This window comes from Camponotus vicinus, unplaced genomic scaffold, assembly GCF_025532165.1.
Source record: "Camponotus vicinus isolate PSW18456_S1 unplaced genomic scaffold, iyCamVici1.0 SCAF_5, whole genome shotgun sequence".
In the NCBI taxonomy this organism is placed as follows: Eukaryota; Metazoa; Arthropoda; class Insecta; order Hymenoptera; family Formicidae; genus Camponotus; species Camponotus vicinus.
In genome coordinates, this window is record NW_028141977.1 from 4,371,474 (window position 1) to 4,398,498 (window position 27,025).

General features: G+C 36.1%; 1 protein-coding gene and 1 pseudogene across 2 annotated transcripts in view; both read left to right on the top strand.

Annotated features, from left to right (window-relative positions):
* The window catches only part of LOC145971872 (uncharacterized), a 45,492-nt pseudogene extending 28,411 nt beyond the window's left edge, over positions 1–17,081 (top strand). The window contains exon 6 of the transcript XR_014438992.1: positions 16,380–17,081. The product of XR_014438992.1 is annotated as an uncharacterized LOC145971872 (transcript). The remainder of the gene's footprint in view (positions 1–16,379) is intronic.
* Positions 17,082–21,205: 4,124 nt separating this feature from the next.
* LOC145971684 (uncharacterized) lies at positions 21,206–25,810 on the top strand. The gene is made up of 5 exons (XM_083099610.1): positions 21,206–23,595; positions 23,678–23,740; positions 23,840–23,961; positions 24,755–24,926; positions 25,001–25,810. Exons 3-5 carry the CDS (start codon positions 23,854–23,856, stop codon positions 25,036–25,038), a joined length of 318 nt encoding a protein of 105 aa, XP_082955736.1. The 5' UTR covers positions 21,206–23,595; positions 23,678–23,740; positions 23,840–23,853; the 3' UTR covers positions 25,039–25,810.
* Positions 25,811–27,025: the final 1,215 nt, after the last annotated feature.

Consider the following 27,025-nt stretch of genomic DNA (forward strand, 5'->3'; position numbering starts at 1 on the left):
TATGAAAAGGGGCAAGCTCATCGACAGGAAGACAGGACTAACAACTACGGGCGCTAGGTGTTACAACCAGGTCTTCTCGGTAAAGACAGTAGTGGAGAAGAGCGAATTCCATGCGCTCTTGGCAGACTTCCCAGACATCACCAAGCCAACAAGGACAAAGGAGGTGATAAAGCACGGAACTCAACACCACATACAGACAACGCCAGGCCAACCAGAAGCCAGCAGGCCACGCAGACTAGCACCAGACAAACTACAAGCAGCAAAGACGGAATTCGACCTACTCCTACAGGAGGGCATTATCCAGCCGTCAAAGAGTCCTTGGTCATCGCCTCTCCACATGGTACCCAAAAAGGACAAAACATGGCGTCCATGCGGAGACTACAGGAGGCTAAACGCAAGAACCATACCAGATCAATATCCGATACCGCACATAGAGGATTTCGCACAAACGCTCTACCAAAGAAAGATCTTTTCAACGATCGATGGTCAGGGCATACAACCAGATCCCGGTACGAGAGGAAGACATTCCAAAGACGGCGCTAACCACACCATTTGGCCTCTTTGAATTCAAATACATGCCATTTGGCCTACGCAATGCAGCGCAGACGTTCCAACGCTTCATTAACGAAGTGCTACGCGGATTGGACTTTTGTTACGCGTATATCGATGATATACTCGTAGCATCATCTACTAAGGAACAACACGAAACACACCTTAAGCAGCTGTTCACCCGGCTCAACGAATACGGGGTTAGAATAAATTCAGCCAAGTGTGTCTTCGGAGTCAACAAAGTACAGTTCCTCGGCTATTTAGTCTCAGAAGAAGGGACACAGCCATTACCAGAAAAGATCGAGACCATAAAAAACTTTCCGCAACCAAGTACGGTGAAGCAACTACGTCAATTCCTGGGCATGATCAACTTCTACAGGAGATTCATTCCAGGAGCAGCGGAAGACCAAGCCATGTTAAACGACGTGCTAAAAGGACCAAAAACAAAAGGAAAAGCACCCATAGACTGGAATCCGGAAAGAGACAAGGCATTCAAGCAATGCAAGGACAGCTTGTCACGGGCCACACTCTTAGCTCATCCAGATCCAACAGCTAAACTGGCAGTAACAACTGACGCTTCAGCTACAGCAATCGGAGCTGTAATCCAACAGAAAACCACAGATGGATGGCAGCCACTAGCATTTCTAAGCAAGAAGCTCAATACAGCCCAAACAAAATACAGCCCATACGATAGAGAACTTCTAGCCATATACGTCACTATCAAACATTATAGACACATGTTGGAAGGAAGGCTGTTCACTATATATACAGATCACAAACCGTTAATACACGCCTTCAAAAAAGACCCACTCCAAAGTTCACCAAGACAAGCACGACATCTGGAATACATAGGGCAGTTTTCAACAGACATCCAGCACATCGAAGGAAAAGACAACACGGTAGCTGACGCACTATCACGAGTCGAAGCAATACAGACGGCTGTAGAACTCGATACACTGGCTCACGAACAGCAAAACGATACAGAATTGCAAGAATTGCTGAAAAGCGAAAACAAAATAAAACTAACACACATCCCTATACCAGGATCCACGAAAACAGCTTGGTGCGACACAAGCACGCCAGTAGTTCGACCTTACGTACCCAAGAGTCTAAGAAAGCAGGTTTTCTTATACCTACACGGGTTAGCTCACCCAGGCATTAAAGCGTCAACGAAACTCGTCAAAGAACGATACATCTGGCCAGGAATACAACAAGACTGCACTAAATGGGCAAGAACGTGTATACAATGCAAAAAGCAAAAATAACAAGGCATAACCATACCCAGCCCGGAACATTTGAACAGCCAACGCAAAGATTTCAACACATACACACAGATATAGTCGGACCATTACCGATATCAGAGGGGTATAGATACTGCCTCACCATAGTAGATAGATTTACTCGGTGGACAGAAGCAATACCAATACCCAACATCACTGCAGAGACAATTGCCAAACACATCTTTACGGACTGGATAGCACGATTCGGCACACCAGCTCGAATAACTACGGATCAAGGCCGGCAATTCGAAGCCGAGCTATTCCAGAACCTAACAAAACTAACGGGCACAAAACACATTAGAACAACAGCGTACCACCCCGAGGCAAACGGGATGGTAGAAAGATTCCATAGACAAATGAAGGCATCTATCAAATGCCACGAGACAGAGGCATGGACACAGATACTACCTGTCATCCTCCTCGGCATTAGAGCAGCCTGGAAAGAGGACCTAAACTCCACTCCAGCCGAGATGGTGTACGGAGAGCCGATCCGACTACCCGGACAGTTCCTCAGCGAACTTAACAGGGATTACGAAAACGAAGACACCCTGGTAACCAGACTTCGAAAGACAATGGCACATCTCCGACCAAAAATCAAACACCACGGACAAAAGGCTACATTCACCTTCAAGGACATGGAGACAGCTTCACACGTATTCGTACGGCATGACGCACCAGCAGGAGCTCTCCACCTACCTTACGAGGGACCCTATGAAGTACTAAACAGGGGTAACAAAACATACAAACTGCGAGTGAGAGGAAAGACAGTCAACATCGCAATAGACAGACTAAAACCGGCGTACATAATGGACGAAGAAGCCCCAGACAAAGCGGAAGCCACCAAACAGGCTAAACCAAGCACCGAAGCCACCACCAAGACAACAAAGTCAGGACGAGCAGTACGCCAACCAGTCCGGTTCGCGCCAACGTAGGATGGGCCTTACCACAACCAGGGGGGTCCTGTGGCGGCTACGATCCACCACACAATCAGCGCCTACTGAACCGTACACCGTACACGCGCTACGCGTACGGCGGTGCGAGCCCTAAGGCGATTCGGTACGCAGCGAGCCGACAGATGGCCGCAGGGGCAAACCATTTCGCATAAGTGAAATTCGGCAGCCTCGCTATATAAGACCGCGCGAGACGACAGGACACCGAGTCGCGGCTTGAGAATAGTACAGCATCATAGCTCTCTATATCGATAGCCAAGACTTGTTCTTTTTTTGCACGAGGAGATAATACCTCCTCGGGAATTAATTGTGGAAGAGCTTCGCGCTCTCGCAACATTACACGGCGGAGGAGTCACATTCCACGGCCACTCTCGACGCCCCGATCACCAGGGCCGGTCAGATCACCGTGGAAAGAGGCGCCCAGGGCACCTTGCACCAACCAGTCAGCAGGAGAGAAAAAGGTCTCGTTCCAGCTTCTGCCCTGGAAACTGGAGAAGATAGACCTGAAACCACCGAGATTTACTCGTCCACCAAGGTACCTGCTCGAAGTCTGGGACATACGCATACGAAGATACACTTCGCCAACTGGACCTTGGAGCGTTCCAGTCGTAGTCTCACCGCTGCCGCCGTCGCCGTCGTGTTCACGAACGGACCAGGCCTCACAGACGGTCCCTTTAAGCCGTGTCCACAGGGGGACTCAAGTCGGCGCAGTTCCCACTATCGATCAGAGCACTCAATCGGACTCCGATTGGGAAACGCCCAGTCACAGCACGGCCACGCAAACGGACCAAGTAGACGAGAACAACAACTGTCTAGGGTCCTTAAAAGTCACTAAGGCCTGGCCACACATAACTTATAGAGAGCGGCTATAACTCCGCATACAATAACGGCCCTTGTAAGGGCCACCAAAAACAATCTAAAAATAATTGTATATAGTGTACAGAATAAATCAACTACTGTTACATCGCCTCGATTATTCACGAGAATCTCAGCAACCTCTGCAAATCCTTCCACGAGCGAATTACGAACACGCCTGAACATAAGCGCTACAGTAATGTGAGCCGAGGAAAAACAATTTAAAGAAGAGAAAAAGTTCTCCCAAAGAAGTGGGTCCGTATGACCTGGATGTTTATAGACAGATACGATGATGAGAGGTTTGGGAACGGCTAGAACTTCAACGCCGATTGTTTCTAGAATGCCTGGAAAAGAGGGGATGGATTCAACTTTACGAAATGCTATATTTCTCCTGACAGCTAATAAAACCCCACCAGAATGGTTAGAGGTACCGTCTCGTCTAATAATGTGGTGATTTTTAAAGAACAATTTACGTTCTGGGGTGAGCCAGGTTTCAGAGAATGCAAAAATGTCAAAAGAGTCTAAGTGGTCAGCCAAAACCTCTCTCTTATTGAGGACTCCGCGACAATTCCATTGAAAAATAGAAAGTTCCTTAAGCAATTGAGGATTCATCAACTTGAAGAGATGGAGTAGTAGAGTCTAGTGATTTTAGAAAGCCTTCAATAATCAAGGTTGCTTTTTCTATGAATTCCACCGGTATGTCTGGAGTCATGATAGACTTAGAAAACTTTTTAATGAGATTATAAAAATTGGCGTCGAAAGAAGTTCTGATGGAGTTCGCGTTATTTAGAGGAGATTGAGAGAGGTTTTCCTTATTATTATTATTATTGGAGTTAGTTGACTTGATATGACTAGTACCGCTATGGGATTTGTGTAACGGTAAGGAGAAGGAGACAGAGGAAGAAGATGAGGAGGTTCCAGAACCAGGTCGTGAGAAAGATGATTGGGAGGTTAGGTTATTGTAACAGAACTTTTGATGCTTGTAGGTAAGTATCGGTAGGGAGTTAGATTTAATTAGCACAGGGGCGAAGTGATTGTCTGAGGAAGCGCGAGAAGCTGCTTGAGCATATGTACGAGTAGAAAGTCGTGAGGAGGGCAAGTTATCTGCAATCTTATTGTAGGAAAAGGGATGTGAAGAACGAGAGGGAAGAGATGGGAACTCATCTGAGGAGGAAGAGAAGGGGGGCGGTGATCTTTTACCTCTAACAATATAGTTGGCGTCTGCGATGGAAATGTTCCTGTATGCGGCGTATTCCCTGATGTCTTTCTGTATTTGGAGTTCCGGGCAGTTAGGGTCAGTGACACGATGATCTCCTTTGCAGTTAGCACATATAGGAGGTTTTTGCCAATGAGGGCAGTCGTCTTTGTTGGCTACATGGCCTTTCTCACCACAGTGAAAACATCTTGAGGATCCTTTGCAGGATGCCTTGATGTGTCCGAATCTATAATAAGCGTGGCACATTGATACTCTGGAAACGTATGGTGTAATGATGCAGGATGCAGGATGATTTACATAGTATAGAGTAGCGTATGTGGGTAATTTCTGGCCTTCAAATGTGATTTCTACGGAATAAGAAGGAGTAAGAATATCCTCAAAGGAAGAATGAGCGTTGGTTGTTTGCTGATCTGTGGCAGGTCTGGGGTGATTGATGATTCTGCGGTTCAGCCTTCTAATTGCGAGGATTTTGATAGGGCTCTTGATGCCTTCCATAATTTGTTCTTCGGTTAGTTCTAAAGGGACGTTCCTGATGATGCCCTTTCTGGAAATTCGAAATGGAGGAATGAAGGCGACTAAGTCATTCTCATTTAGACGTGAATCCTCAGTAAGAGAATTCGCAAATTTTCCTGTTTGTAAGAATACGGAGACTTTAGAATAACCAGCTTTTTTAATCTCTATAATTCCTTCAATTTTAAGTTTGTTGAAAAGTCTGCCAATCGTGATGGGATGCAAAGGCGCAGAAGGGTTGCTGATCCGTTGAACATGGATGTCAAACGGGCCATGGTTATTATCAGAGTATCTATTTTTCAGGATAGAATCGCTGATAGTAATTAATGAGCCTGATATAGATGGAGAATGTGTCGTGGGAGTAGAATTAGCTTCCTTAATATGAATTTTGTTAGAGGTTAGAGAATCATTTAGATTCGCCTTTCCTATATCTAAGAGTCGTTTGCGTTGATTTATTGTGGGCGAGTCATTGCTCGAAACAGAGTTTTTTGCATTAGAATTCTTGAGACTTACTTGGTCGTTCAGTCCGGATTCTTTAATGAGTGAGCTGAGAGATTGAGTAAGGAGTGAGTCTTCCTCGTAATCCATCTGTGTATCCTTAGATGGGTGATTACTACCCTCGGAGGTCATGATGAGTGAGGTGAATTACTAGGGTGGAAGATATCAAGGAAAGATGCGGAGAACAAAGGATAAGGGGGAGAACAAAAGCCCAAGATGGCCGTTCTCGAAAGAACCGTACTAACGGTCGTGTATCCGATGTACTTTAGCGAATTTCTGACTAAGGATCGGTTGGCGCCCAAAACCCACAGTAACCGCGATAGCACTCAAAAAAAGGATAACTTTCTGCCGAAAATCACAATTGATTAGCCCAGAGATGGGCTGTTTGATACGAAATACGCGAGGCTCGCACAAAATCACGTGTAGTTAACTTTGTTGCAAAGATGGCGCTCCTGTTCCGTAATTCGTTGTCACGATGAATTTAACAAGATATATGTGTATACATATATACAGTTCTGTCATTTTTGTTGCGCGGAAACATAGGCCTCTAGTCCCCATGTAGCATAAGTAAACTTTGCGCAACCAATCACGAGTTATTATTTCAAAAGTGTTGAAACACGTTATAATTTATTTGATAGATTTTAACATTTTCAGTCAATATTTCCGATAAGAAACGCATTTAATTTAATATTTATATACATAATAATAAAAACGAGCGATAAAAACAATATTTAAAAGTCATTTTAGGGACGTGCTGCTCGGACTGCTTACGCTCATTCCGCTCCATGGGGATGGGGAGGATTTGAAATTCGCGTAATGAAAACTGCGGAATGCTCGCGATTGGTTCCACTCTCGTTCCGCGTTCCGCTATTCCGCTGCATGGGTCCGCACCCTAAGGGTGCAGTCCCACGTAGAAGAAAAAGCGGAACAGAAAAGAAGTATAGTGAGGGTAACCAATCAGAACGTTTCTCCAAAAGACATCATACCTAGCGTTCTCGTATGTACCATATGTACATACCTAGCATATCTAGTCTTTCTTATTCATAAATAAAATTTATAAATTTATTTTTATATAAAATAATAATGTCATCGGTAAATTTTTTTATTATAATATAAAATATGTGTGTGTGTTTTATTTTCAGATATATATATTAAATTTTGTAACAATTTATTACACTTAACATTAAATTAGGTGAAAATATATTATTCTGAAAATATTTGTTACAATATAAAATGTAATTTTATCATTGTTTCATATAAATAGTTTAGCTTAATTTTATATTTTCACAAAATATAAAAACATAAAATTACACTAAAATAATATATTTCTCTTGTTAAATTTATATTATTATAAAGTTCTTTATTCCATTCCGCTTTTATATGACTGGGTTCCCCATGGAATATATTTTACGCAAAAACGGAAAAAATTCTAACCTAAAATTTACAATAATTCTGAATTACCCGGTAAAAAATTTTTCATATATAATTAGACAAAACTGATTATATCTAGTTATACAAACTTATATATTAATTTTGTCCAGATAAAAACAGATATGCTTATGTATAAATGGATATGAATATATATATTTGTATATTATTATATAAAGGTATATTTTTATAATGAAAGTAACAAATATAGGTTTTTTTTGTTTTTTATTGTTGCGTGCTTGTTACAAATTATTTACTAAATGTTGCATCGCATTTTTATTGTCTTACATTTAACTAGATACAGTACAATATCCTTTGTAATCACGTGTATATATATATATATATATATATATATATATATATATATTGATTTCCGACATTCACCCGACATAAAAAAAAATTATATTCGTATATTTATTTCAAAATTTTATTACTTTTTTTAACTACGTTTGTTTTTTAAGATGCAGCCTATATGATGATTCTATCTGAAAATTAGCGTTTTTTGTAATGGATTAAATGTTTTCTCGTATTTGAAAAACACACTTACCTTGGTGGGACTCGACCTCTGGATCGTGAGCCAACTGCCTTACGTGGTAGACTACTTCTTCATTTAATTTAAATGTTATATATTATCTACATATGTCATAACTAGCGCAAATATATAATTTTCCATAAATTATTTTAAGAACCAAATTTATCATTAAGAAACAAATTCAGTTTTAAGAAAGTAATAAAATTTCGAAATAAATATACGAATATAATTTTTTTTTTAATGTCAGGTCAATGTCGGACACCAGTTGTCGCGGTATTGCCAACGTTGACCCGTGAGTCGGCATCTGGCAAGAGTCGGCTAACCTCGATTGGCGCCGCGATCGAATAATGATAGTCGGTATATGTGTGTGTGTGTGTGTGTGTGTGTGTGTGTGTGTGTGTGTGTGTGTGTGTGTGTGAAACGGTGTAGAAAGCATAATATTAGAAGAAAATTTATTTTACATTTATTTATATCAACAGTGAGATAATTTTATGATTATTTATTTATTGACATCGTATCTAGATCTTTTGCAATGTGTATACATATAAGTATATCCCAATCACAGTTATTAAGCACAAAACAAAATGTTTCACCTATCCGTTGTTCATGAATGCATTGAGGAAAAGATACATATACATTTCGATCAAAATTTCTCGTTTATATAGAATCGTATACAATTATGCATGATTGTATCTGAACTATATTTGTTACTTATATATATTTATATATGACGCAAGACTTATATATAATTATATATTAAACTAACAGAAATCCATATATAATTATACATAAAACATTGTGAACATTATATATAAGTATGCAAAATGCGCACTTATATATAATTATATGTAACAGTTATTGCACTTATATATAAATATATATAATGTCCTGTACTCTATCATTTATAATTATACATATTTTTGTACAATTATATATAGTTTTGTATAATTATAATTACAATTTTGCATGAATATACATGAAAAATTTTTTACCGGGTAGCTTTGTTTTTTCGTAAATTATATTCTATTGGAATTTTCCATTTATTATAAAAAGATATTTTTTTACAAAATTGATTATTTTTGTTAACTATAATTCACAAAAAATAATTTTTTAATCTTACTTATTTCCGCTTTTTCCGGTACATGGAGAACCCGGTTATTTAAAATCGGAACAGATATGTCTTTTGGAGAAACTTTTCCGTTCCGCTTTTCCGTTCCGCTTTTTCTTCTACGTGGGACTGCACCCTAAGACAACTAGCGTTATGGCGTTGCCGCATTTCCACACTTTGAGCCGCACTGTAGCTCTAAAACGACTCATAGGATCGAGTTGCGCCCGTGACAACTTTTGATTAGCATAACTCAAAGTACAAAATGGCACAGTTTTATCAAATTTGGCCGGGGCCGAATTTCCCCATGTTTTGTGCGGGGTCCTTTACAAATTGCTCTTAGGTACTTAGGCTAATAGTAATTATTGATTTTCTATTTAGTTTTGATATTTTATTTTTTTATATTTTTTTTATAATTATTTGTTGAGGTTTTGTTTTTTAGAAAAATAATTTTGTAAGGGAAAATTATTATAAATTATAGGATTATTTAAGGACTTTTTTCATTAAACATTTTGTTGTATATAAGGTAGAATATTTTTTATGTACTTGGCGTATTTTTTTAACCTTTGAAAGGTTTTTTTTAGAGGGATATCACATATTTTTGTAAAATTTTATATCCTTTCTACAAATTAATTTTTGGGGGAAAATTTTTGTAAATTATTTTTAGGGACATTTTTTTATTAAACGTTTTGTTGCATACAAAGCGAAATATTTTTTATGTACTTGGCGTATTTTTTTTTACCTTTGCAAGGTTTTTTTTAGAGGGATATAAATATCCACTGAATGTTGTACGGATATTTACAGGATATTGGTTTACACATCCTGTAGATATCTACGAAACTTCGAATTGCGAATATTTGGATATCTACAGCATCTCTAATGACTGTTTTTCGTATATTCATGGATATCCTTAGTACCTAAGGATATCTAGTAGATATCTAATACTAATTATTTTCCGTATGGGTATATGCTATTAATGAAATAAGTTTATGTAATATACATTGTGCAGGATATTTTATTTTCGTGATAAAAAATAGAAAAGATAAATTATATAAAATTCAGTAAATTGAATTTTATTTGTTAAAAAACGGTCCTAGAAAAAAGACAAATATAAATCATTTCCAGGAGATATCACATGTGAATACTACATTTGATATATATAATTCTTTTAAAAATAAATATAATATTGAATATGGAAATTAAACTTTTTATATTTCCTAATAGTTTATCTTATGGAATATAATTTTAAAATTAACGAGATTCTTGCTAAAAACCAAAAAATAATTATATTAAACAATCCAACATTTCTCATTCGACTAATTTTCGATTAGATATAATTTGTTTACTTATCTAACAATAAGGAAAAATTATCCGAATTATGTCATGCTTGATGTTATTTTAAACACAAAAATTTCATTGATCTATTTTAATTACTTTCACAAAAAGATTAAATAAAATATAAAAATTTTAGTTCTTATTTTATGGATATTTAAAGTTGTAAATTATTATAAGTAACGAAAAAATTCCCGATATCATTGAAAGGAAGAGAGAGAACGAATAGAACAAGTGAGAGTGATGTATTGTAAAGAGTTCCGAAATTTCTTACGTGAGATTCCCTTTCTTTATATTAGTATTTCACTAATATATGTCATCTTACTATAAAAAATAAAATGCATTTTATTTGTTTTGAAAATAATTTTAATGGAATAATGAGAATTTTGCGATTAAAATTACATCAAACTCGACATAAATTGGATAGTTAAATGTAAGCAAAATTTTTATTATCAGACTAATTAAAAATTATCCTATTTATATCGTGTTTGGCGTTATTTTAATCGCAAAAATCTCATTAATTTATTAAAATTATTTTTAAATCGATAAAATAAAAAATAAAAGTTTTAAATAAATGTTTTAATAAAAGTTTTAATTTTTATTTTATAAGATGTTTACATTTTCGTGAATTGCGAATGGATAGAGAAAGCGAGGAAGCCGATTATGAGAAACTTCGGAACTTTTTGATGATAGGTCTCGCTCTCGATTCTCGGGTCCGCTTGTCTTTCCAAGTTGTCTAACAATTGTGAAGTCTGACAGAGAAAATGAAACCACGAGTGTGAGCGAGAGACCTGTCATCAGAGTTCTGAATTGGCTTTCTCGCTTTCTTTATTTATTCGCAATTCACGAGAATGTAAACATCTTATAAAATAAAAATTAAAACTTTTATTTTTTATTTTATCGATTTAAAAATAATTGTAATGAATTAATGAGATTTTTGCGATTAAAATGACGCCAAACACGATATAAATAGGATAATTTTTAATTAGTCTGATAATAACAATTTTGCTTATATTTAACTATCCGATTTACGTCGAGTTTAATGTCATTTTAATCGCAAAATTTTCATTATTCCATTAAAATTATTTTCAAAACAAATAAAATGCATTTTATTTTTTATAATAGATGACATATATTAGTGAAACACTAATATAAATAAAGGGAATCTTGCGTAAGAGATTTGGGAACTCTTTTTACAATACATCTTGTTGTGCCGGGAGCGGCACGGGATGTGGGGTGCAGTCGAGAGATATGGAATCTCTCAGGCCGCCGAAGGATCAGAAGCCGGGGTGTCGGCGGTGTTTAATAACTTAATGTATTTTCTGTTTGAATTATACTTTGTGTTTTAATCTTTAGAATATACATCAATTCGTACAGGAGTCTTTCTTATTTCCGCTATAGTTGGGTTTTTTCGCCTTGTCCTTTGACTTTGATTATAACTTTCAAAGTAATTTCACACGTAATTGGTTCGCACTTAACACTGGTTACACTTGCTTTACGACTGTTCGCCGTGCTCTTCCGGTGATTCGTATTTAAACCCTTGTTTGAGGAGGTTTTTTGAGAGGGGACCGCTTAGTAACATGGCCATACGGGGTCATGGTGCGGTCAAGTTGAAGTGCAAGCGAAGATGATTTGGTGTCGAAATTCGTTGCACTTCCGCGTTTTTGGCGAATCCGCTGGTGGTTCGCTGAGACAGTGATTTTATGAGGTGAATGCTCGATATCGCATTTAACAATAATATTTTATGCTAACGTTTAATATTTTAATTATGTACGGGTTATAGTCTGTGAGACTATAACAATCTGTTAGGTTTATAAGAAATCTGAGATAAACCGTAGATACTGGAAAAAGTAATTGGTGGTTTTATTTTAAACAGAATATATAATGATGATAACACTGGTAACACGTATAGCTTGTATCGAGAATTCTTACAGACTAACTGCTTTACATTAAAGTAAAGATGGCGGAGATAACCGCGCATGCGCAGTACAATTACCGGTACCTTCGAGACATGCGATAAATTCAAATCCCAACACTCCCGCATTTGAGTGCGTCATATCGGTAATTCCCCACGTATCACAAAGAAATTTTAATTTATTCTTTGGCACTGCTTTGGTGAACATATCTGCTGACTGCAGATCCGTTGAAACATATTGCACAGTAATATCGCCATTTTCAACTACTTCCCGAATATAATGAAACTTAATGTCTATATGTTTAGTGCGTTTATGGAATTCGGGATTCTTGATCAGTCGAATTGTACTCTGATTATCGACGTGCAGCACCGTTGCACCATTAGGTAAAAACCCGAGATCGCTTAATAATTTTCTAAGCCACACAGCCTCTTTTGTTGCAGTCACTGCCGCTACGTATTCAGCTTCCGTCGTACTTAAAGTGACTAGTTTTTGTCACTGCGACGACCACGACACAATCCCATTCGCAAAACAAAACGCAAAATCGGTAGTCGACCGTCGCGTCTCCGCATTGCTTGCAAAATCTGCGTCTGAAAATTCGGTAAGTACGGATGTACTCTCGCCGCTTCTATACTCTATGCCGGTTTTCGTTGTCCCAATTAAATATCGGTAAATTTGCTTTACCGCTTGCCAGTGGCTCTTACTGTGTGTGTGTGATTACACAAGTATTTACTAACTGAATTTACTGCGTACGCAATGTCTGGTCGTGTTACGACCACAAGGAACATTAGAGAACCAACAGCTTCGCGAAAAGGGACTTGAGTCGACTTTTCGATATCGATATCATTCGAGGTTAACCGAACATTCGGATCTGCCGGTACAGCCGAAGCTTTTGCGTCGCTCATTTTAAATTTATTAATGATTCGCCTCGTATAGGCTTCTTGGTGAATGAAAAGTGTTTTCTCTTCGTGATTTCTCTCGATTTGAATACCGACAAAAATATGCCCGTCACCGATTGTAATCTCGAACGCATTACGCAAAGATTTAACAATTGACTCGAGAGCTCGATGAGAATCGGCAGCGATGAGCCCGTCATCAACAAATAACGCTAAGTACACATACTTTCAATGCGACCACGAAATATACATTTATCGGCCTCGCCTTCGCAAAAATCGAATTGTCTGAGAAGCTCGCGAAACTTTTCACCCCAACACCGGGGCGCTTGTTTCAAACCGTACAATGATTTGTTCAGTTTGTAAACAACGTCTTGACTGTCTTCTCTCTTGAGATCCTCCGGTAATTCCATGAAGAAATGTCTTCCTTCATTTTTCCGTGAAGGAACGCCGTTCGTACGTCGAATTGTACGAGCTCCAAGTTTCTCTCAGCCACTATAGCCAAAAAAACAAGTAACGAGTCGTATCTCACGACTGACGAGGTCTCTGTATAATCCAGTCCTTGCTTTTGTAGAAACCCTCGAGCGCAGAGTCTTGCCTTGTACCGGTAAACGTCGCCCGACGTGTCACGTAAGACTTTGAACACCCATTTCGAAACTATGGGCTTCCGATCTGTTCTCCTCGATACAATCGTCCATATCTCATTCTTTTCGTGGGCATGGAATTTTTTATTGACTGCCTCGACCCATTTCTCAGCTTCAGGACTGTTCATCGCTTCTCTAAAAGAATCTGGTGGATTATACTCGGTAAAATCAACCTCATCGATACCTTATCGGTGCTCGAATGAGACTCCGATCGCGGAGTTGTCATCCTTGAGCAGGTCGTACTTGGTCAGCCCTGTCCTGATCAGCTGGTTCTGCGTCGCATACTACCTATACAGCTTCGTTACGTACGTCTAGTACGGCTTCTTCGTTGCTTGTACGTCTTCTTCGTCCTCTTCAGGGGCTCCATGCTCGACCAGTAACGGGTATCAATCCCATGCCTCCTTTTCCTTTGGATATTCCCCAAGAGTCCTCTCATTGAAGATGACGTTTCTTGACACCAAGACTTTCTTTGTACGAGGATTGTATAACCGGTAGTTCGTGGAATCGCCTTGATAGCCAACCAAGACCATTTTGACTGCTTTTGAGTCGAATTTTTTCCGAAATTGTTTATCTATGTGTACAAAAGTATCTGAACCAAATACACAAATATGTGATACGTCTGGTATCTTAGCCGTCCACATTTCAAACGGTGTTTTATCGGTACCGCTTGATATTACACGATTCAATACGTAGACCGCCGTGTTGACCGCCTCTGCCCATAGAAAGATAGGGAGATTCCTTGCCTGAATCATCGTCCGAGCGTTTTCGACTATTGTCCGATTGTCTCGCTCTGCCTTCCCATTTTGTTGGGATGTGTACGGTGCCGTGTTGACAAACTCGATCCCTTGAGTCACGAGATACTGCTTCATTTCTTGATTGCAATATTTCCGTCCGTTGTCCGTAGCGTTTTCATTGTTCGACCAAACTTGTTGTTGATCAATTTCTCGAACTCTTTAAAACGAGCAAAAACGTCAGATTTGTGTTTTATGAAATAAACGTACCGGTAACCAGACGCGTCGTCCTTGAAAATCACAAAGAATCTTGAACCACCGGTGATTCAGTCGACATGGGGCCACATACGTCTGTGTGTATGATTTCTCCTGGCTGCGCGTTTCTCTTCGGTCCATTCTTTTTGAAAGGCAAACGATGAGACTTTCCCAACGGACACGACTCATAGAAGAAATCGTCGATTTCAGTTAGCTTCACGCCCTAAACCAATCCCTTTTGTGACATTTCACATAGCACTTTGTTGTTTATGTGTCCCAGTCTCTCGTGCCACACGCAGGTTCGTCGTTGCTACGTTCACTTCATTTTTTGCATTCGGAATTTTCGGTTTGAAAAACATTCGGTAAATGTCATTGTCTTGTTTTACACCGGTCGCGAAAACCTCACCGTCTCGTAAAACATCCACGACTTATCTCGAAAATAACACATCATATCCCTTTGATGTGCATACATCGACTGAAAACAAATTTTTTCGAAGTTTTGGCGCGTAGAAAACGTTTTCAATTCTCGCTTCGCACCATTTCCCGTTCACGAGTCTATCGATTAAAATAGTGCCAGTATCGGTAACTTCGCACGTTGCATTATCACCGAGTGATATCTGTCCGCCATTTTCCGGATGAAACTCTCCAGATACCAAGCGTGCAATTCTCATACGAAATACCAATACCGTAGTGTTATTATACTGCTACGAGATGGCGTAACTGTACGATACCAATACAAAAAGGTACATGCACAGACTTCTATAATACACTAGACTGCTAACATCTGTATAAAATGACTCGAAAAAGTGATGCAAGGTGCAAATGGTGGTGGGGATGGCAGCCATATTTCGTGTGGGCAAATTATACTGGGTGTTCAGTTCGTATTGTCGATGTTGTCAGATAAGTCTGTGGTACAATCCTCTTACAATCATAAAATAACATTTTGGACATCCTATATAATATGCCCACACGAAATATGGCGTCACGTGCACACCTGTGCATCATGTCCGCCTGTATCTGTTAGCAGTCTAGTGTATTATAGAAGTCTGTGGGTACATGATACTGTTACGTCCCGGTTACAAAATAATAGAAAACTACAATACCGAGATGGGTAACTTAATTATTTTATTCAAATGCCTCCCGTATTTTTCAGTCACCCTGCATTCACCGGGTTTACTGGGGATGAGGGAGATTATAATCTATTATCAAATTTAAAATTAAATTCTAAATGAGGATAAACAGAATAAAAAGATAAAATAAAATAATATAATATAACTAAATGATTAGATTAAATAAGGAAACGCAATTGATCATAAAGTAATGCCGAAAGAACGAATAAAATTAAAATAATCAAGATTAATATAAATATTATTAACTCAATCATTTTATTTATTATTAAATGATAATAATCAAATAATGATAATGAAATCAAATAATAGGATAATTAATAATTATAAATCGAAGTAATAATTATAAATTATAGTAATAATTATAAATCGTACAAAATAATTATATCAAGTAAAGTAATAATGACAAAATTATGTTAAATAATCCAATGGAAATTAAATTAATGACATTAATTATAATAATAATATGATAGAAAAAGGATTAAAATAATCTTAACTCATCTAGTTTCTAATTATCCCTTACTTACTAGGAGAATAATTGATATTCTTCCTTCCTTCTAGATCTGTCAGAAGTATTGCTCGAAATTCAAAGATCCCGCAGTGTGAATTCTCCAATGGATAATGGATTTTAAAATTCGGCGGTAAAGAGTGGTTCTCAGTAAAATCTCTCGTAGAACTTTCCAATTAACTATACATTTATATTGTATAGAATAGAAGTGTATAAGTAGTTACAATCAAGTCAGTGAATAATGCAGTGAACAATCAGCGAAAATCAGAGTACGTCTTGACTGTAAGCCGGAGAAAAAACGCTGGTCCTCCTTAGTACGATTTGGTGGGGGATTAGATAATGCAAATTTCGTCATCTTCTTTGTCCGTTGGAATATCGATCGGCCAGAGCTTGGTATGCGGATGTTATGTTTAGCTGATTAGCGAGACCAAGTCGCCGTGTGAAATATGTGTATGAACGAATCCTCTTAATAATATTACAATTCTATTACAGGTTTAGTTCCTTTTTCCAAATTTGGCTATGTAAATACAATTTTGAATTTTGCTTCTTATTATCTAATTTCGATATTACTTAAGTGGAATATTTAATTAACCGAAAATTTACAAATGATGTCATAACGAGGGAATGACGACCAGTAACGGTCGTTATCCATGATTATGATTTATATTCCATAATAGATAAAAACGCTCGCCGAATCTTAAAGGCGTTTTAATATCGCTCCTTTGTACAATGCATTATTCGTTGATGAACCTATAATTCTTTTTATATAAGTATCCTTATAAAATTAATACTATAACTCTAATAAATTTGGTTAAAATAATTATTTAAAATAATTAATTAAAATTAATTAAAATATAATTAAGGATAAATGTAATTATGATGCTAATGCTAACAAAAGATGATATTTCCTTCAATCTTGCTCTTTTGTAATTAGATGGAATTGCACAAATTTCAATAAGGTAAAGAAGGAATACACTTATATGATAAAAAGAAGAAAATTATTGATCGGGACGTCACAATACTATAGTCGAGATACTATTAAAGACCGATGGTCTTATGGGACTTAGCGTGACCAGAAAAAAACGTGCAAAGGGCTACTGTAGGTAACAAAATCTTTATATTGTCGATAATAAAATAATGATTTGATACATAATTTGTCATTTTTGAAGCAGGTATATAAAAGATTTATACATTTTCGATAATACAACAATAACTGATTGACCTAAAATACTCGTATGATTTAAATAACTCTTGTAATTGTCTTCAATATAATCAAAACGGCCGGTAATATCATCAATCTTCTATTATCTCCGGGCCCACCGGACCCACTTGGTGGTCACGAAAATTTACCCAGGACTGTCGGTCTTTAACAGTATCGGTGCTATAGTACAACATACCATCATCGTACCTTTACTGCGTATTGTACGGTACATATCGTATAATATGTACTGTACCGTATCAGTACGGCGCATTGAATATGTACCAAAACCTAAAATGAATCAAATTAATGTTTAATAATACATAATTAATTAAATAATGTTTCATTGAAATTATTATAATTTTTTAAATTAATTTAGCAATAATATTTTCATTCTTAATTGATTAATAATGAAAGTTTGAGTTGCTTATACTAAAGTTCTATTCGTTTGTACTAATATTTTAGCGCGCGTAAGGGCTACTGCACACAGGACGCGGCAACGCGTTCCGTGCTGCGGAAGCTGACGCGATAGCCAATCAGCAGATACATAACATCCACCGCGCGTCAAAGTTGAACTCAATCCAACTTTTGTATTGGCTTACCGCGTCGTCTTCCGCCACGCGTAACGCGTTGCCTCGTCCTGTGTGCAGTAGCCCTAACCGATGCAAGCGCAGCGAAACTAATTTAAAATAATATTTAACTTTTTATCTGTAAGTATTCATGTTCCACTCTTCCTTATGCATCTATTTATGTGTAAATATAGTTTTTTATTTTATGCAAATGTTATTCTTTATTGTATTTAATATTCTACAGCCTATATTTTTCTACATTTTACAATGGCAATTTTTGTGTAAATTATTTTCCATTTTCTTTCAGAAATAAATTGTTCCTTTGCTGATTATGTGTGAATCTTTTGTGCATTTTTCTTATTGATACATTGATTTTTTCTTTAAGATTTGACTTAGTTGTTCAACCTAATAATGTTACTGAGTTCTCCAATTTTTTCTTTTTATTTTATAATTTTGACACTGAAAGCATTTTTTCACCATTCACTAGCTTTAACGTTTCTGATAAATATTATCTTTTCATTTTTGACATTCATTGATAAAAAAGCTTTTTTGTTTAAATTAATTCTTATTAATTTTTCTTATTAATTTTGATCAAGATTAATTTCATCAGGAATAAAGTCTGTAGGAACAATTGTCTCCTACTCCGCCTCTGTTGTACATACATACGCACATATACACACACATACATAATCGCACACGTATAAATTATATTTCGCATATTATATATATCCTTCATATATTTTAAAAATTCAACTTTCTATTTCCTGCATGCATGCATCCAACATCTGTTTTCAATACTTTAGAAATTTACAACCCTTGCATGGTACTCAGCCTTCCATCCCTTCGGTCCTCCGATCCCTTAGAACAATTAACATATGGCAAGCACACGTCGTGCACCTACGCGACCGGGTTACCGTCCCTTCGAGATTTTTTCTATCATAAAACTATCTCCCGGATCGTGCATGCTGATTCCTGATTTCCAAAAAGAACATTACGTATCGCCTTCACGGAGTCTGCATCGCGATTAAATTTTCACATAGTGACTTAACACAGTACACACGAGACACACAGTATACAGGACATTCAAATTATTATATCTTACACTATTTTCTTTTTAATCCATAGGTCAAATTGTCGAGGTAATTACAACGGACAAGTTTGTATAATTTGTTGCAGGTATTTTATTTATCTTATTCTTATTTATTGTGTAAGTATATGTGTGATTATTTTCCATAGATTTTTAATGATATATTATTTTCTTGAATCAATTGCAAGCATTGTGCATATATTGTCAATTCTTTTTTTCTATTCTATTCTAATTTAATTCTTTATTTTTTCAGAGTTTTATTATATATCATTCATGAATTTTAAGTTAACTAGAAAAATGTGTGTTTTTTTTGGTTTTAGTATTTTTCACTTCAGACAAACTTCATTTATTTTTCCTAGAATTATTATTTTTTCGTCTCGTTCATTTTTTAATTTTTAATTTTATCGATATGTTGCGTTTGGCGAACAGACGTAGTCGCAAACCTTATCATTTATTATCTACAGCCCATCGTCGTCATCTAAAAAATCAATTAGAAAGAACTGCATATAATGAATACGAATGTTTACAACAACACAATTTAGATATTCCTAATGCTAGGGCCGATTCAGACTTTGTCGACAAAGATCAATTTCCTGCGGAATGTAGTCAGACTGAGAAAGATGAAATTTTTACATCATCTGATAATGTGTAATTTGCTTCTAATGACATCGATGAGGTATTAAGTTCTTCAGATGTTGTTGAATCCATTTCAGATTTTGATGATGCGGGGAATGTTGTACCTCAAAACACTATTGACAATTTTCAAGAACGTCTTACTGAAGTCTTCATATATAGTAATATATCTCATATGCAAATAAATGCTGTTTTACAGGTTGTTCGAACACATTCTTGATTCCGCTTTACCAAAAGATTGTAGAACGCTTTTAAAGACTCCACGGACTGCGCATCCCACATTTAACATTGCAAGGGGTGAATACAGAACGAATGGCTATTTGTCGACTGATAGTCGACATTTTTTAGTCAGCTTGAAGTCGTCTTTTTAAGTCGACGTTTAGTCAACTATTTCTAGTACAGTTTATTGTCGACTTTAACTATTGACTATGAGTCGACTTAAAGTCGACCATTTTCAGAAAATTAAAAATCGCCTTTCGGCAAAACGAAAAGTCGATTAAATTAGACATTTTCAATTAAATTAAGCATTTTCAAAGCCTTGATTGATTTAATTTCATTATTCTTTAATTGTATTGTATGTAACAATAGAAATATCATATACTTCCACGAGCTTCATGCTTCGCCGCTAGGTGGCGAAAAGGAAAACGTCTATCTCGAAAGTGGAATTCATCTAAGATAGTAATATAAGGCCGCGGCACAGGTCCCACGAATCACAGCTTATCGGTCAAAGAGCGCGGACTATTATAGCCGCATCTCCTCTAGCAAGGCTAGCTCCTTTTACAAGGAACTTCAGAGCTCCATATAATTAACCGCAGACGGTTAATTATTTTCTAATTCCATCATATATGTATCTATATACAGAACATTAAATGAATATCCATCCAAAAATAAATATCAATATATACGTAATAAAAAATGTATCTTTATATGATAAATATCCACTGAATGTTGTACAGATATTTACAGGATATTGGTTTACATATTTTGTAGATATTTATGAAACCTCGAATTGCGGACATTTGAATATCTACAGCATCTACAATAGCTATTTTTCATATATTCGTGGAAATCTTTAAGCCTATGAAGAATATCTAGTGGATATCTAATACCAATTATTTTCCGTATGGGAATTTAATCGATTAAGTTTTCGAGAAATGACATTAAAATAAAAATTTAGTAGTTAATGGACATGATATTAAATTGACTGAATATTGACTTATAATCGCCATAAAGTTGACTTCTAAGTCGACTTATTAGCTGACTGACAGTCGACTATAGTCGAGTCATTTGTCGGCTGTTAATCGACTTTAAGTTGACATTCAGTCTGACTTTGAAGTCGACTTTAGACTTTTTCTGCCGATTGACAGTCAACTAACAGTCGACTTGGTGGTGTTTGGGCAATTAACTAACAGTCGACTTGGTGCTGTTTGGGTATCTTCATTTAGGATTTGCGGCAGGAATTCTTTCCATTCTTCAACAAACTTCTTTAGAACTGATTCCACTTGATATTTTAATGGTAGACTTTAGCACAGATGGTGCAACATTAGATTGGCAAAATTCAAATATGGCCAATACAAATTAGAATTGCAAATTTTCCTCGAAGTAAACCTAAAATTGTAAGTGTCTGGCGAGGTTCATCCAAACCAAGTAACGCGCAGAAGTTATTAATATTTTGTGGATGAAATTCGGGATGTATTAAATCGTGGAGAAGTTGTTTTCCATAATCAATTAAAACCGATTAAATTAAGGTGTTTTATAGCTGATTCTCCTGCGCGAGCATTTGTATTAGGTCATAAAGGTCATGACAGTCTATTTCCATGTTCGAAATGTTGGATTCGGGGAAATTGCCTTCGTCGTGGAGTAATGGTTTATCGTGGCATTCAGCACAAACCTCGTACAGACGAAAACATATAGACATCAAATTGATGGAGAACATCATACAGATTCTGATTCTCCTTTGCTTTCTTTGGGAATGGGGGTTGATAGCTCAAACGTTCTTCGATTACATGCACATCGTTTGTCTTGGTGTCGTTCCAAAAATAAATAGCGTTCTTGTCGATGGAAAATATAATTCAAGTTTAAAACTCTCAGTCAGATCTCTTGAAATTATGACGATACATTTACAAGTTAAGAATTACTGCCCTAAGGAATTTTCGCGAAAACCGTAATTAATGAAAAAATATGGAGGATTTAAGGCTACAGAAAACTTCTTTTATATACTGCTCCAGTTGTTTATTACGGCCTCATAAATTCTGCTGTGTACAAACATTTTCTTCTATTACACTCCGCTATTCGAATTCTAGTCAGTTCTTCCTTATCAGAAGATCGTCTTCATTTTACACATACAGCATTAAATATTTTTGTGAATAAAGCAGAAGATATATATGGACCAAAATTTCTTTCCTACATTACTCATTGTCTTTTACATCTCGTAGATGACGTGAGACGCTTTGGTTCATTAAATGAATTGTCTATGTTTCCGTATAAAAATAATATGACATATTTCAGCAATGCTTGTCGTAAGCCTCATCAACACTTGCAGCAAATCGTAAATAGGCGATTTGAAAAGATCCAAGTTACACAAAACATTGTAAATGTAATTGAAAAAGTAGTGCGTCCCAATAGACCTTGGATTAGTCCTGTAGTTTTTAATGCTCCGCTAGACAGTCACCAGTTTCAGATCTTAGACACAAGAAAATTTCGTATATCAGTGAAAGATCAAGATAATACAGTAATATTACAGAATTCCAAGATTTGTATTGTTCAGAGTATCATTCTTTCGCGTGATTATTATCAGTTGGCAGTTAAAGAGTTTTGTAGAAGATTTGATGATTTTGTAGAAGATTTTTTCGATGTTGGTTTTGCACGGTCATCAGTAGATGTCTTTCGATGCTTTATATTATCTGATGAAATCACTATAATAGATCTCAATGAGGTACAAAATAAATATTTTCGCATGCCTTATTGGCACACTGAAGAGCATAAAAATCCTATTGCTGACGTTTGAGTAGTTGCAGTCATTTTACATACCATGAATTAAGATACCATTGTCTTTATTATGTAAATACTCTCAAAATTTCTTTAGATGAGTCAACAAAGTTGAGAGAGAGGAAGAGAAGCGAATAAGTTGACACATAAAGCATTAGAATTGCTAAATACGAATATTGCAAAATATCGCACATCCCATTCACAAAAATTGCAACAAAAACATGTAAAAGACATACATATACAAACATATAACACAAGATATAATCACACTTACTACTACAAAAACAGATAGCACCGCAAAATCAACATTTACAATCTTCAACATCATCTTTGCATGCTCTATCATCATCATCATCATCATTCTTATCTTCACAATCAAATACATATAAACACATGCCTATTCCATCAGCATCTCCATCATTACAAAACAGATCTATTTCATCACATTCATCTTCAGCAACCATCCAATCATTTGCACGAAATATTCTTCCAACATCAAAACCAATACAACACAAACAAATATCATCGCCTTTACCAGCCAAACAATTATTCATACAAAACATTCATCCAGCATCTCCAAAATCACCACTACATTATAAATAAACATTATCACGATTACAACATAAACAAATATTATCACGATCACCATCACCATCTGCACAACGCAATCGCCTAACACCAATTAGACAAGGACATGAAGAAGAGCGACAACATGACCAATTAGACAAGAACATGAAGAAGAGCGAGAACATAACAGACGAAGCAACATCCTATGATATAGTGCGGTCTCTAAAGTAAGTGTCAAAAATGATTACATTAACACACATAAAGATAATCATCTATGTACACGAATAAAAATATTAAATTTTATTTCAGAATGATCATGACGCAACTACGTCGTATAGAACAACGACAAATTTCTATTGAAAATAAAACCGAGTAAGTATTAATAATTTTACTAAAGAATAGAGCAAACAATTATTATAAATTAATTTTTAATCCCATAATTTTATTTTCTTTGCACTGAAAATACAAAAGCCATTAAACGATTAATGCGAGAGTCTATAATGAAGAGACCAGTGAAGCCACAGGGGATTTTGTTTCGAACCGTGGACGATTTCTTGACCTTCGAAGAAGTTGACGAAGAAAATAATGATTTGGTAAGGATTTTTTTTTTAATATACAGAATGACCCTAAACTGACGATAAATATTTTAATGACATTCTTTTCTAAGATTTTAAAATGAAAATACTAATACAAAAATATCGACGTTATAATAGTTTTTAAATGGGAAAGCTTTAAATATCACAAATGACAGGGCTAGAATTGTGCGCTTTCAGGGATGGCAAAATGGCTAGTGGTAAAGGTACTTCCATAAACTAAATGTCTTTAATAATAGTAAAATTATTGTAAAATATTCAAAGATTATAAGAATCTATTTATTAGTAATGAATCATAAGAACAATTTAAGATATTTTTATTCAATAGTTTAATATACCGATATTTATGTGTCAGCTGTCATATTTAGCTGTTTGTTTTCTTATCGCGAAGACAACTAAATATGATAGCTGACACATATCAATATCGATACATATTAAACTATTGAATAAAAACATTTTAAATTGTTCGTATGATTTATTACTAATAAAAAGAAATAGATTTTTAATGAAATTCTGGAATATTTTTATATAATTTCACCATTATCAAAAGCATTTGGTTTATGAAAATCTTTACCACTGACCATTTTGTCATTCTTGAACGCGCGAAATTCTAGCTCTGTCATTTGTCATCTTCAAACTTTTTTCTTTTAAAAACTATTAAGCCTTGACATTTTCATATTAGAATTTTCATCTTAAAATGTTACAAAAAATTTGTCAATAAAATATTTGTCGCTAATTTGCAGACATCCTGTACATTTATAGTATTCTTTTTACTACAAAAATTTTGTTATAGGTGAGGTATTTTATTTATCTTGGACGAGCCAATCCAGTTGATTGCGCTGCGCAATATTTTCGTAACATATTTCCCGAAGATGAGGAGATTTCACCACACCTTATCTTAAATGGAAGAATTGGACCAAAGGGATGCAAATTGCAAAATAGCCGCTTTGCTCAAACATGTCAAGGTTCATAAAAAAAACATCTATGTTTATATTGAATATATGACGATAACTAAAATGTTTCTTATGGATTTTTTCAGATGCTATTAACGCAAACAAAATTCCCCAACCCCAATGATGTCGAATTTCATGAAGCCTTAGAGAAGGCTCTGAAAAGTCTTAAAACCAGAAAATGGCGTTACAACAAAAAACGATGACAAGCTCTTCTTCATGAGGAAAATGAGAAATTTTCACCAAATCAACGCCGGCGAATTAATGTTGACTCTGAAGAGGACTTACAAACCATAATAAGATGCAAGGATACCCAAGAGGAAATTGAGGATTCTAGTGAACTGGAGGAGACCACGGAGGAAACTGAGAACGCCGAAATAGACAATATTCAGAATACGGATGCAGAATACGGAGCTGAAAATAACAACATCGATTTATATTCGGATACTCAGAATATGGATGAAACTGAAGGCGACGACCAGATCCTGGCGCAGGATAAAAATCTATTGTTGCAGGGTAATTTGATGGAAGATGAGGAATATTTCCAGATCTATAATGATGGACAAGATTGGTAAGCTAGTTCTTTTCAGCAGTCTATCAGACTGTTGTTGTTAATGGTAAGTTTTGCATTTCCTTTTTTAATATCTTAAAATTATAATATCTTTAATTTGCAGATATACTTCACAGAGAAGTTGCGCGTATTATTATCCCTATTAATTTTTTTTCCTTTTTAGGCAAAGTATGGAGAGGCATATTATTTGGTTGTGCCTCACAGGAAAGGGCGGGGATAGGGCTCCTTTCCACTTTCATAATTTTTTAAATAATTTATAATTTAAGTGTATATTAATTATGTTTTAATTATATAATTAATTGTAAATTTTTTAATTATATATATATACATATATATATAAATACACGTATACACATATACATTATACATACATTATTTACATATATATATATATATATATATATATATATACAGGGCGATCCCGAAAAACCGTCCATCTATAAAATGACGTATTCCTGACACCATTCTAAGACAATTTTTCCTTTGGCAAAATTTCGTCCGAAGCTTAGTTTTTGAATTATTAAAGGAAGTAGTTAACGTATGACGGGTCGAATACAAGAGGCAGGCAAGGGTGGCGCGATTCACCGTCAGACGCGGGTGCTTACGCGGGGCGCCTGCTGCGATAAGCTGGTCGCTATACACATACAGACACACATGCGAACACATACATTCTCTCTCTGTCTGTCTGTCTGTCTGTCTGTCTGTCTGTCTCTCTCTCTCTCTCTCTCTCTCTCTCTCTCTCTCATTCGCTCACTCACCTGTAATTTTTTTTTTTACGAGAGAGGGGAAAATGCATTTTATGCATACCCACCGGTCAATCCAGTAAGTTATGTGGGACTCGAGTACCAACTCGGTACTCCCTACCCACTAAAAACCCCTCTCTTTTCACGAATTTCCTTTGACACACTGTCCCTCTGACTTCCCGAGATCTGTTTTCACATAACGTCAAAAAATAGTTATTATTACCTTGTTCGATGACTTTTGATGTATTGCTGTAATTGCTTGAAGGAGAAATGAATTTTCCGATAGATCGTACGTTCTCAAATTTAACGTAGATATCACGTTGCAAAAGACAAGAAATCCACACTAAATTATTAACTGAAAGTTTTTCTTCTTTCATGAACTGTATTCTTTTATAAACTTTAACGTAATCACATTTATTTACTCACTCGATGAGACGAGAAATTTACTAATGACTCTATCACTAATCACTATTAATCACTGTCGAATAATAACTGTTGGCGATTAAAAATCACTCGATGAAAGAAACACGCGCGGACACGTTACTACACGACGCGACGACGCGACAATGCGACGATAATTATTCGGCGACTGCAAGCAGTTTTTTGTCATGGTAGGTTGCGGTAGGTTAAGGTACTACTGGCGCTATCGAACGCGATCATGTGTTCGATTGAAGAATGCGGTAAACATAATAAACATTTAACATATTAATATTATTATTATCATGAATGTGTGTGATATCCATACATCGTATGATATCTATTTAAAAATTAATTAGATTAAATAAGTGTTTTTAAAATAT

Excerpts from the sequence above, each read along its gene's own strand:
- LOC145971684 (XM_083099610.1), top strand. The coding sequence starts at position 23,854 with ATGCGAGAGTCTATAATGAAGAGACCAGTGAAGCCACAGGGGATTTTG. Across the intron at positions 23,962-24,754 it reads ACGAAGAAAATAATGATTTG|GTGAGGTATTTTATTTATCT; the intron begins GTAAGGATTTTT and ends ATTTTGTTATAG. Across the intron at positions 24,927-25,000 it reads CTTTGCTCAAACATGTCAAG|ATGCTATTAACGCAAACAAA; the intron begins GTTCATAAAAAA and ends GGATTTTTTCAG.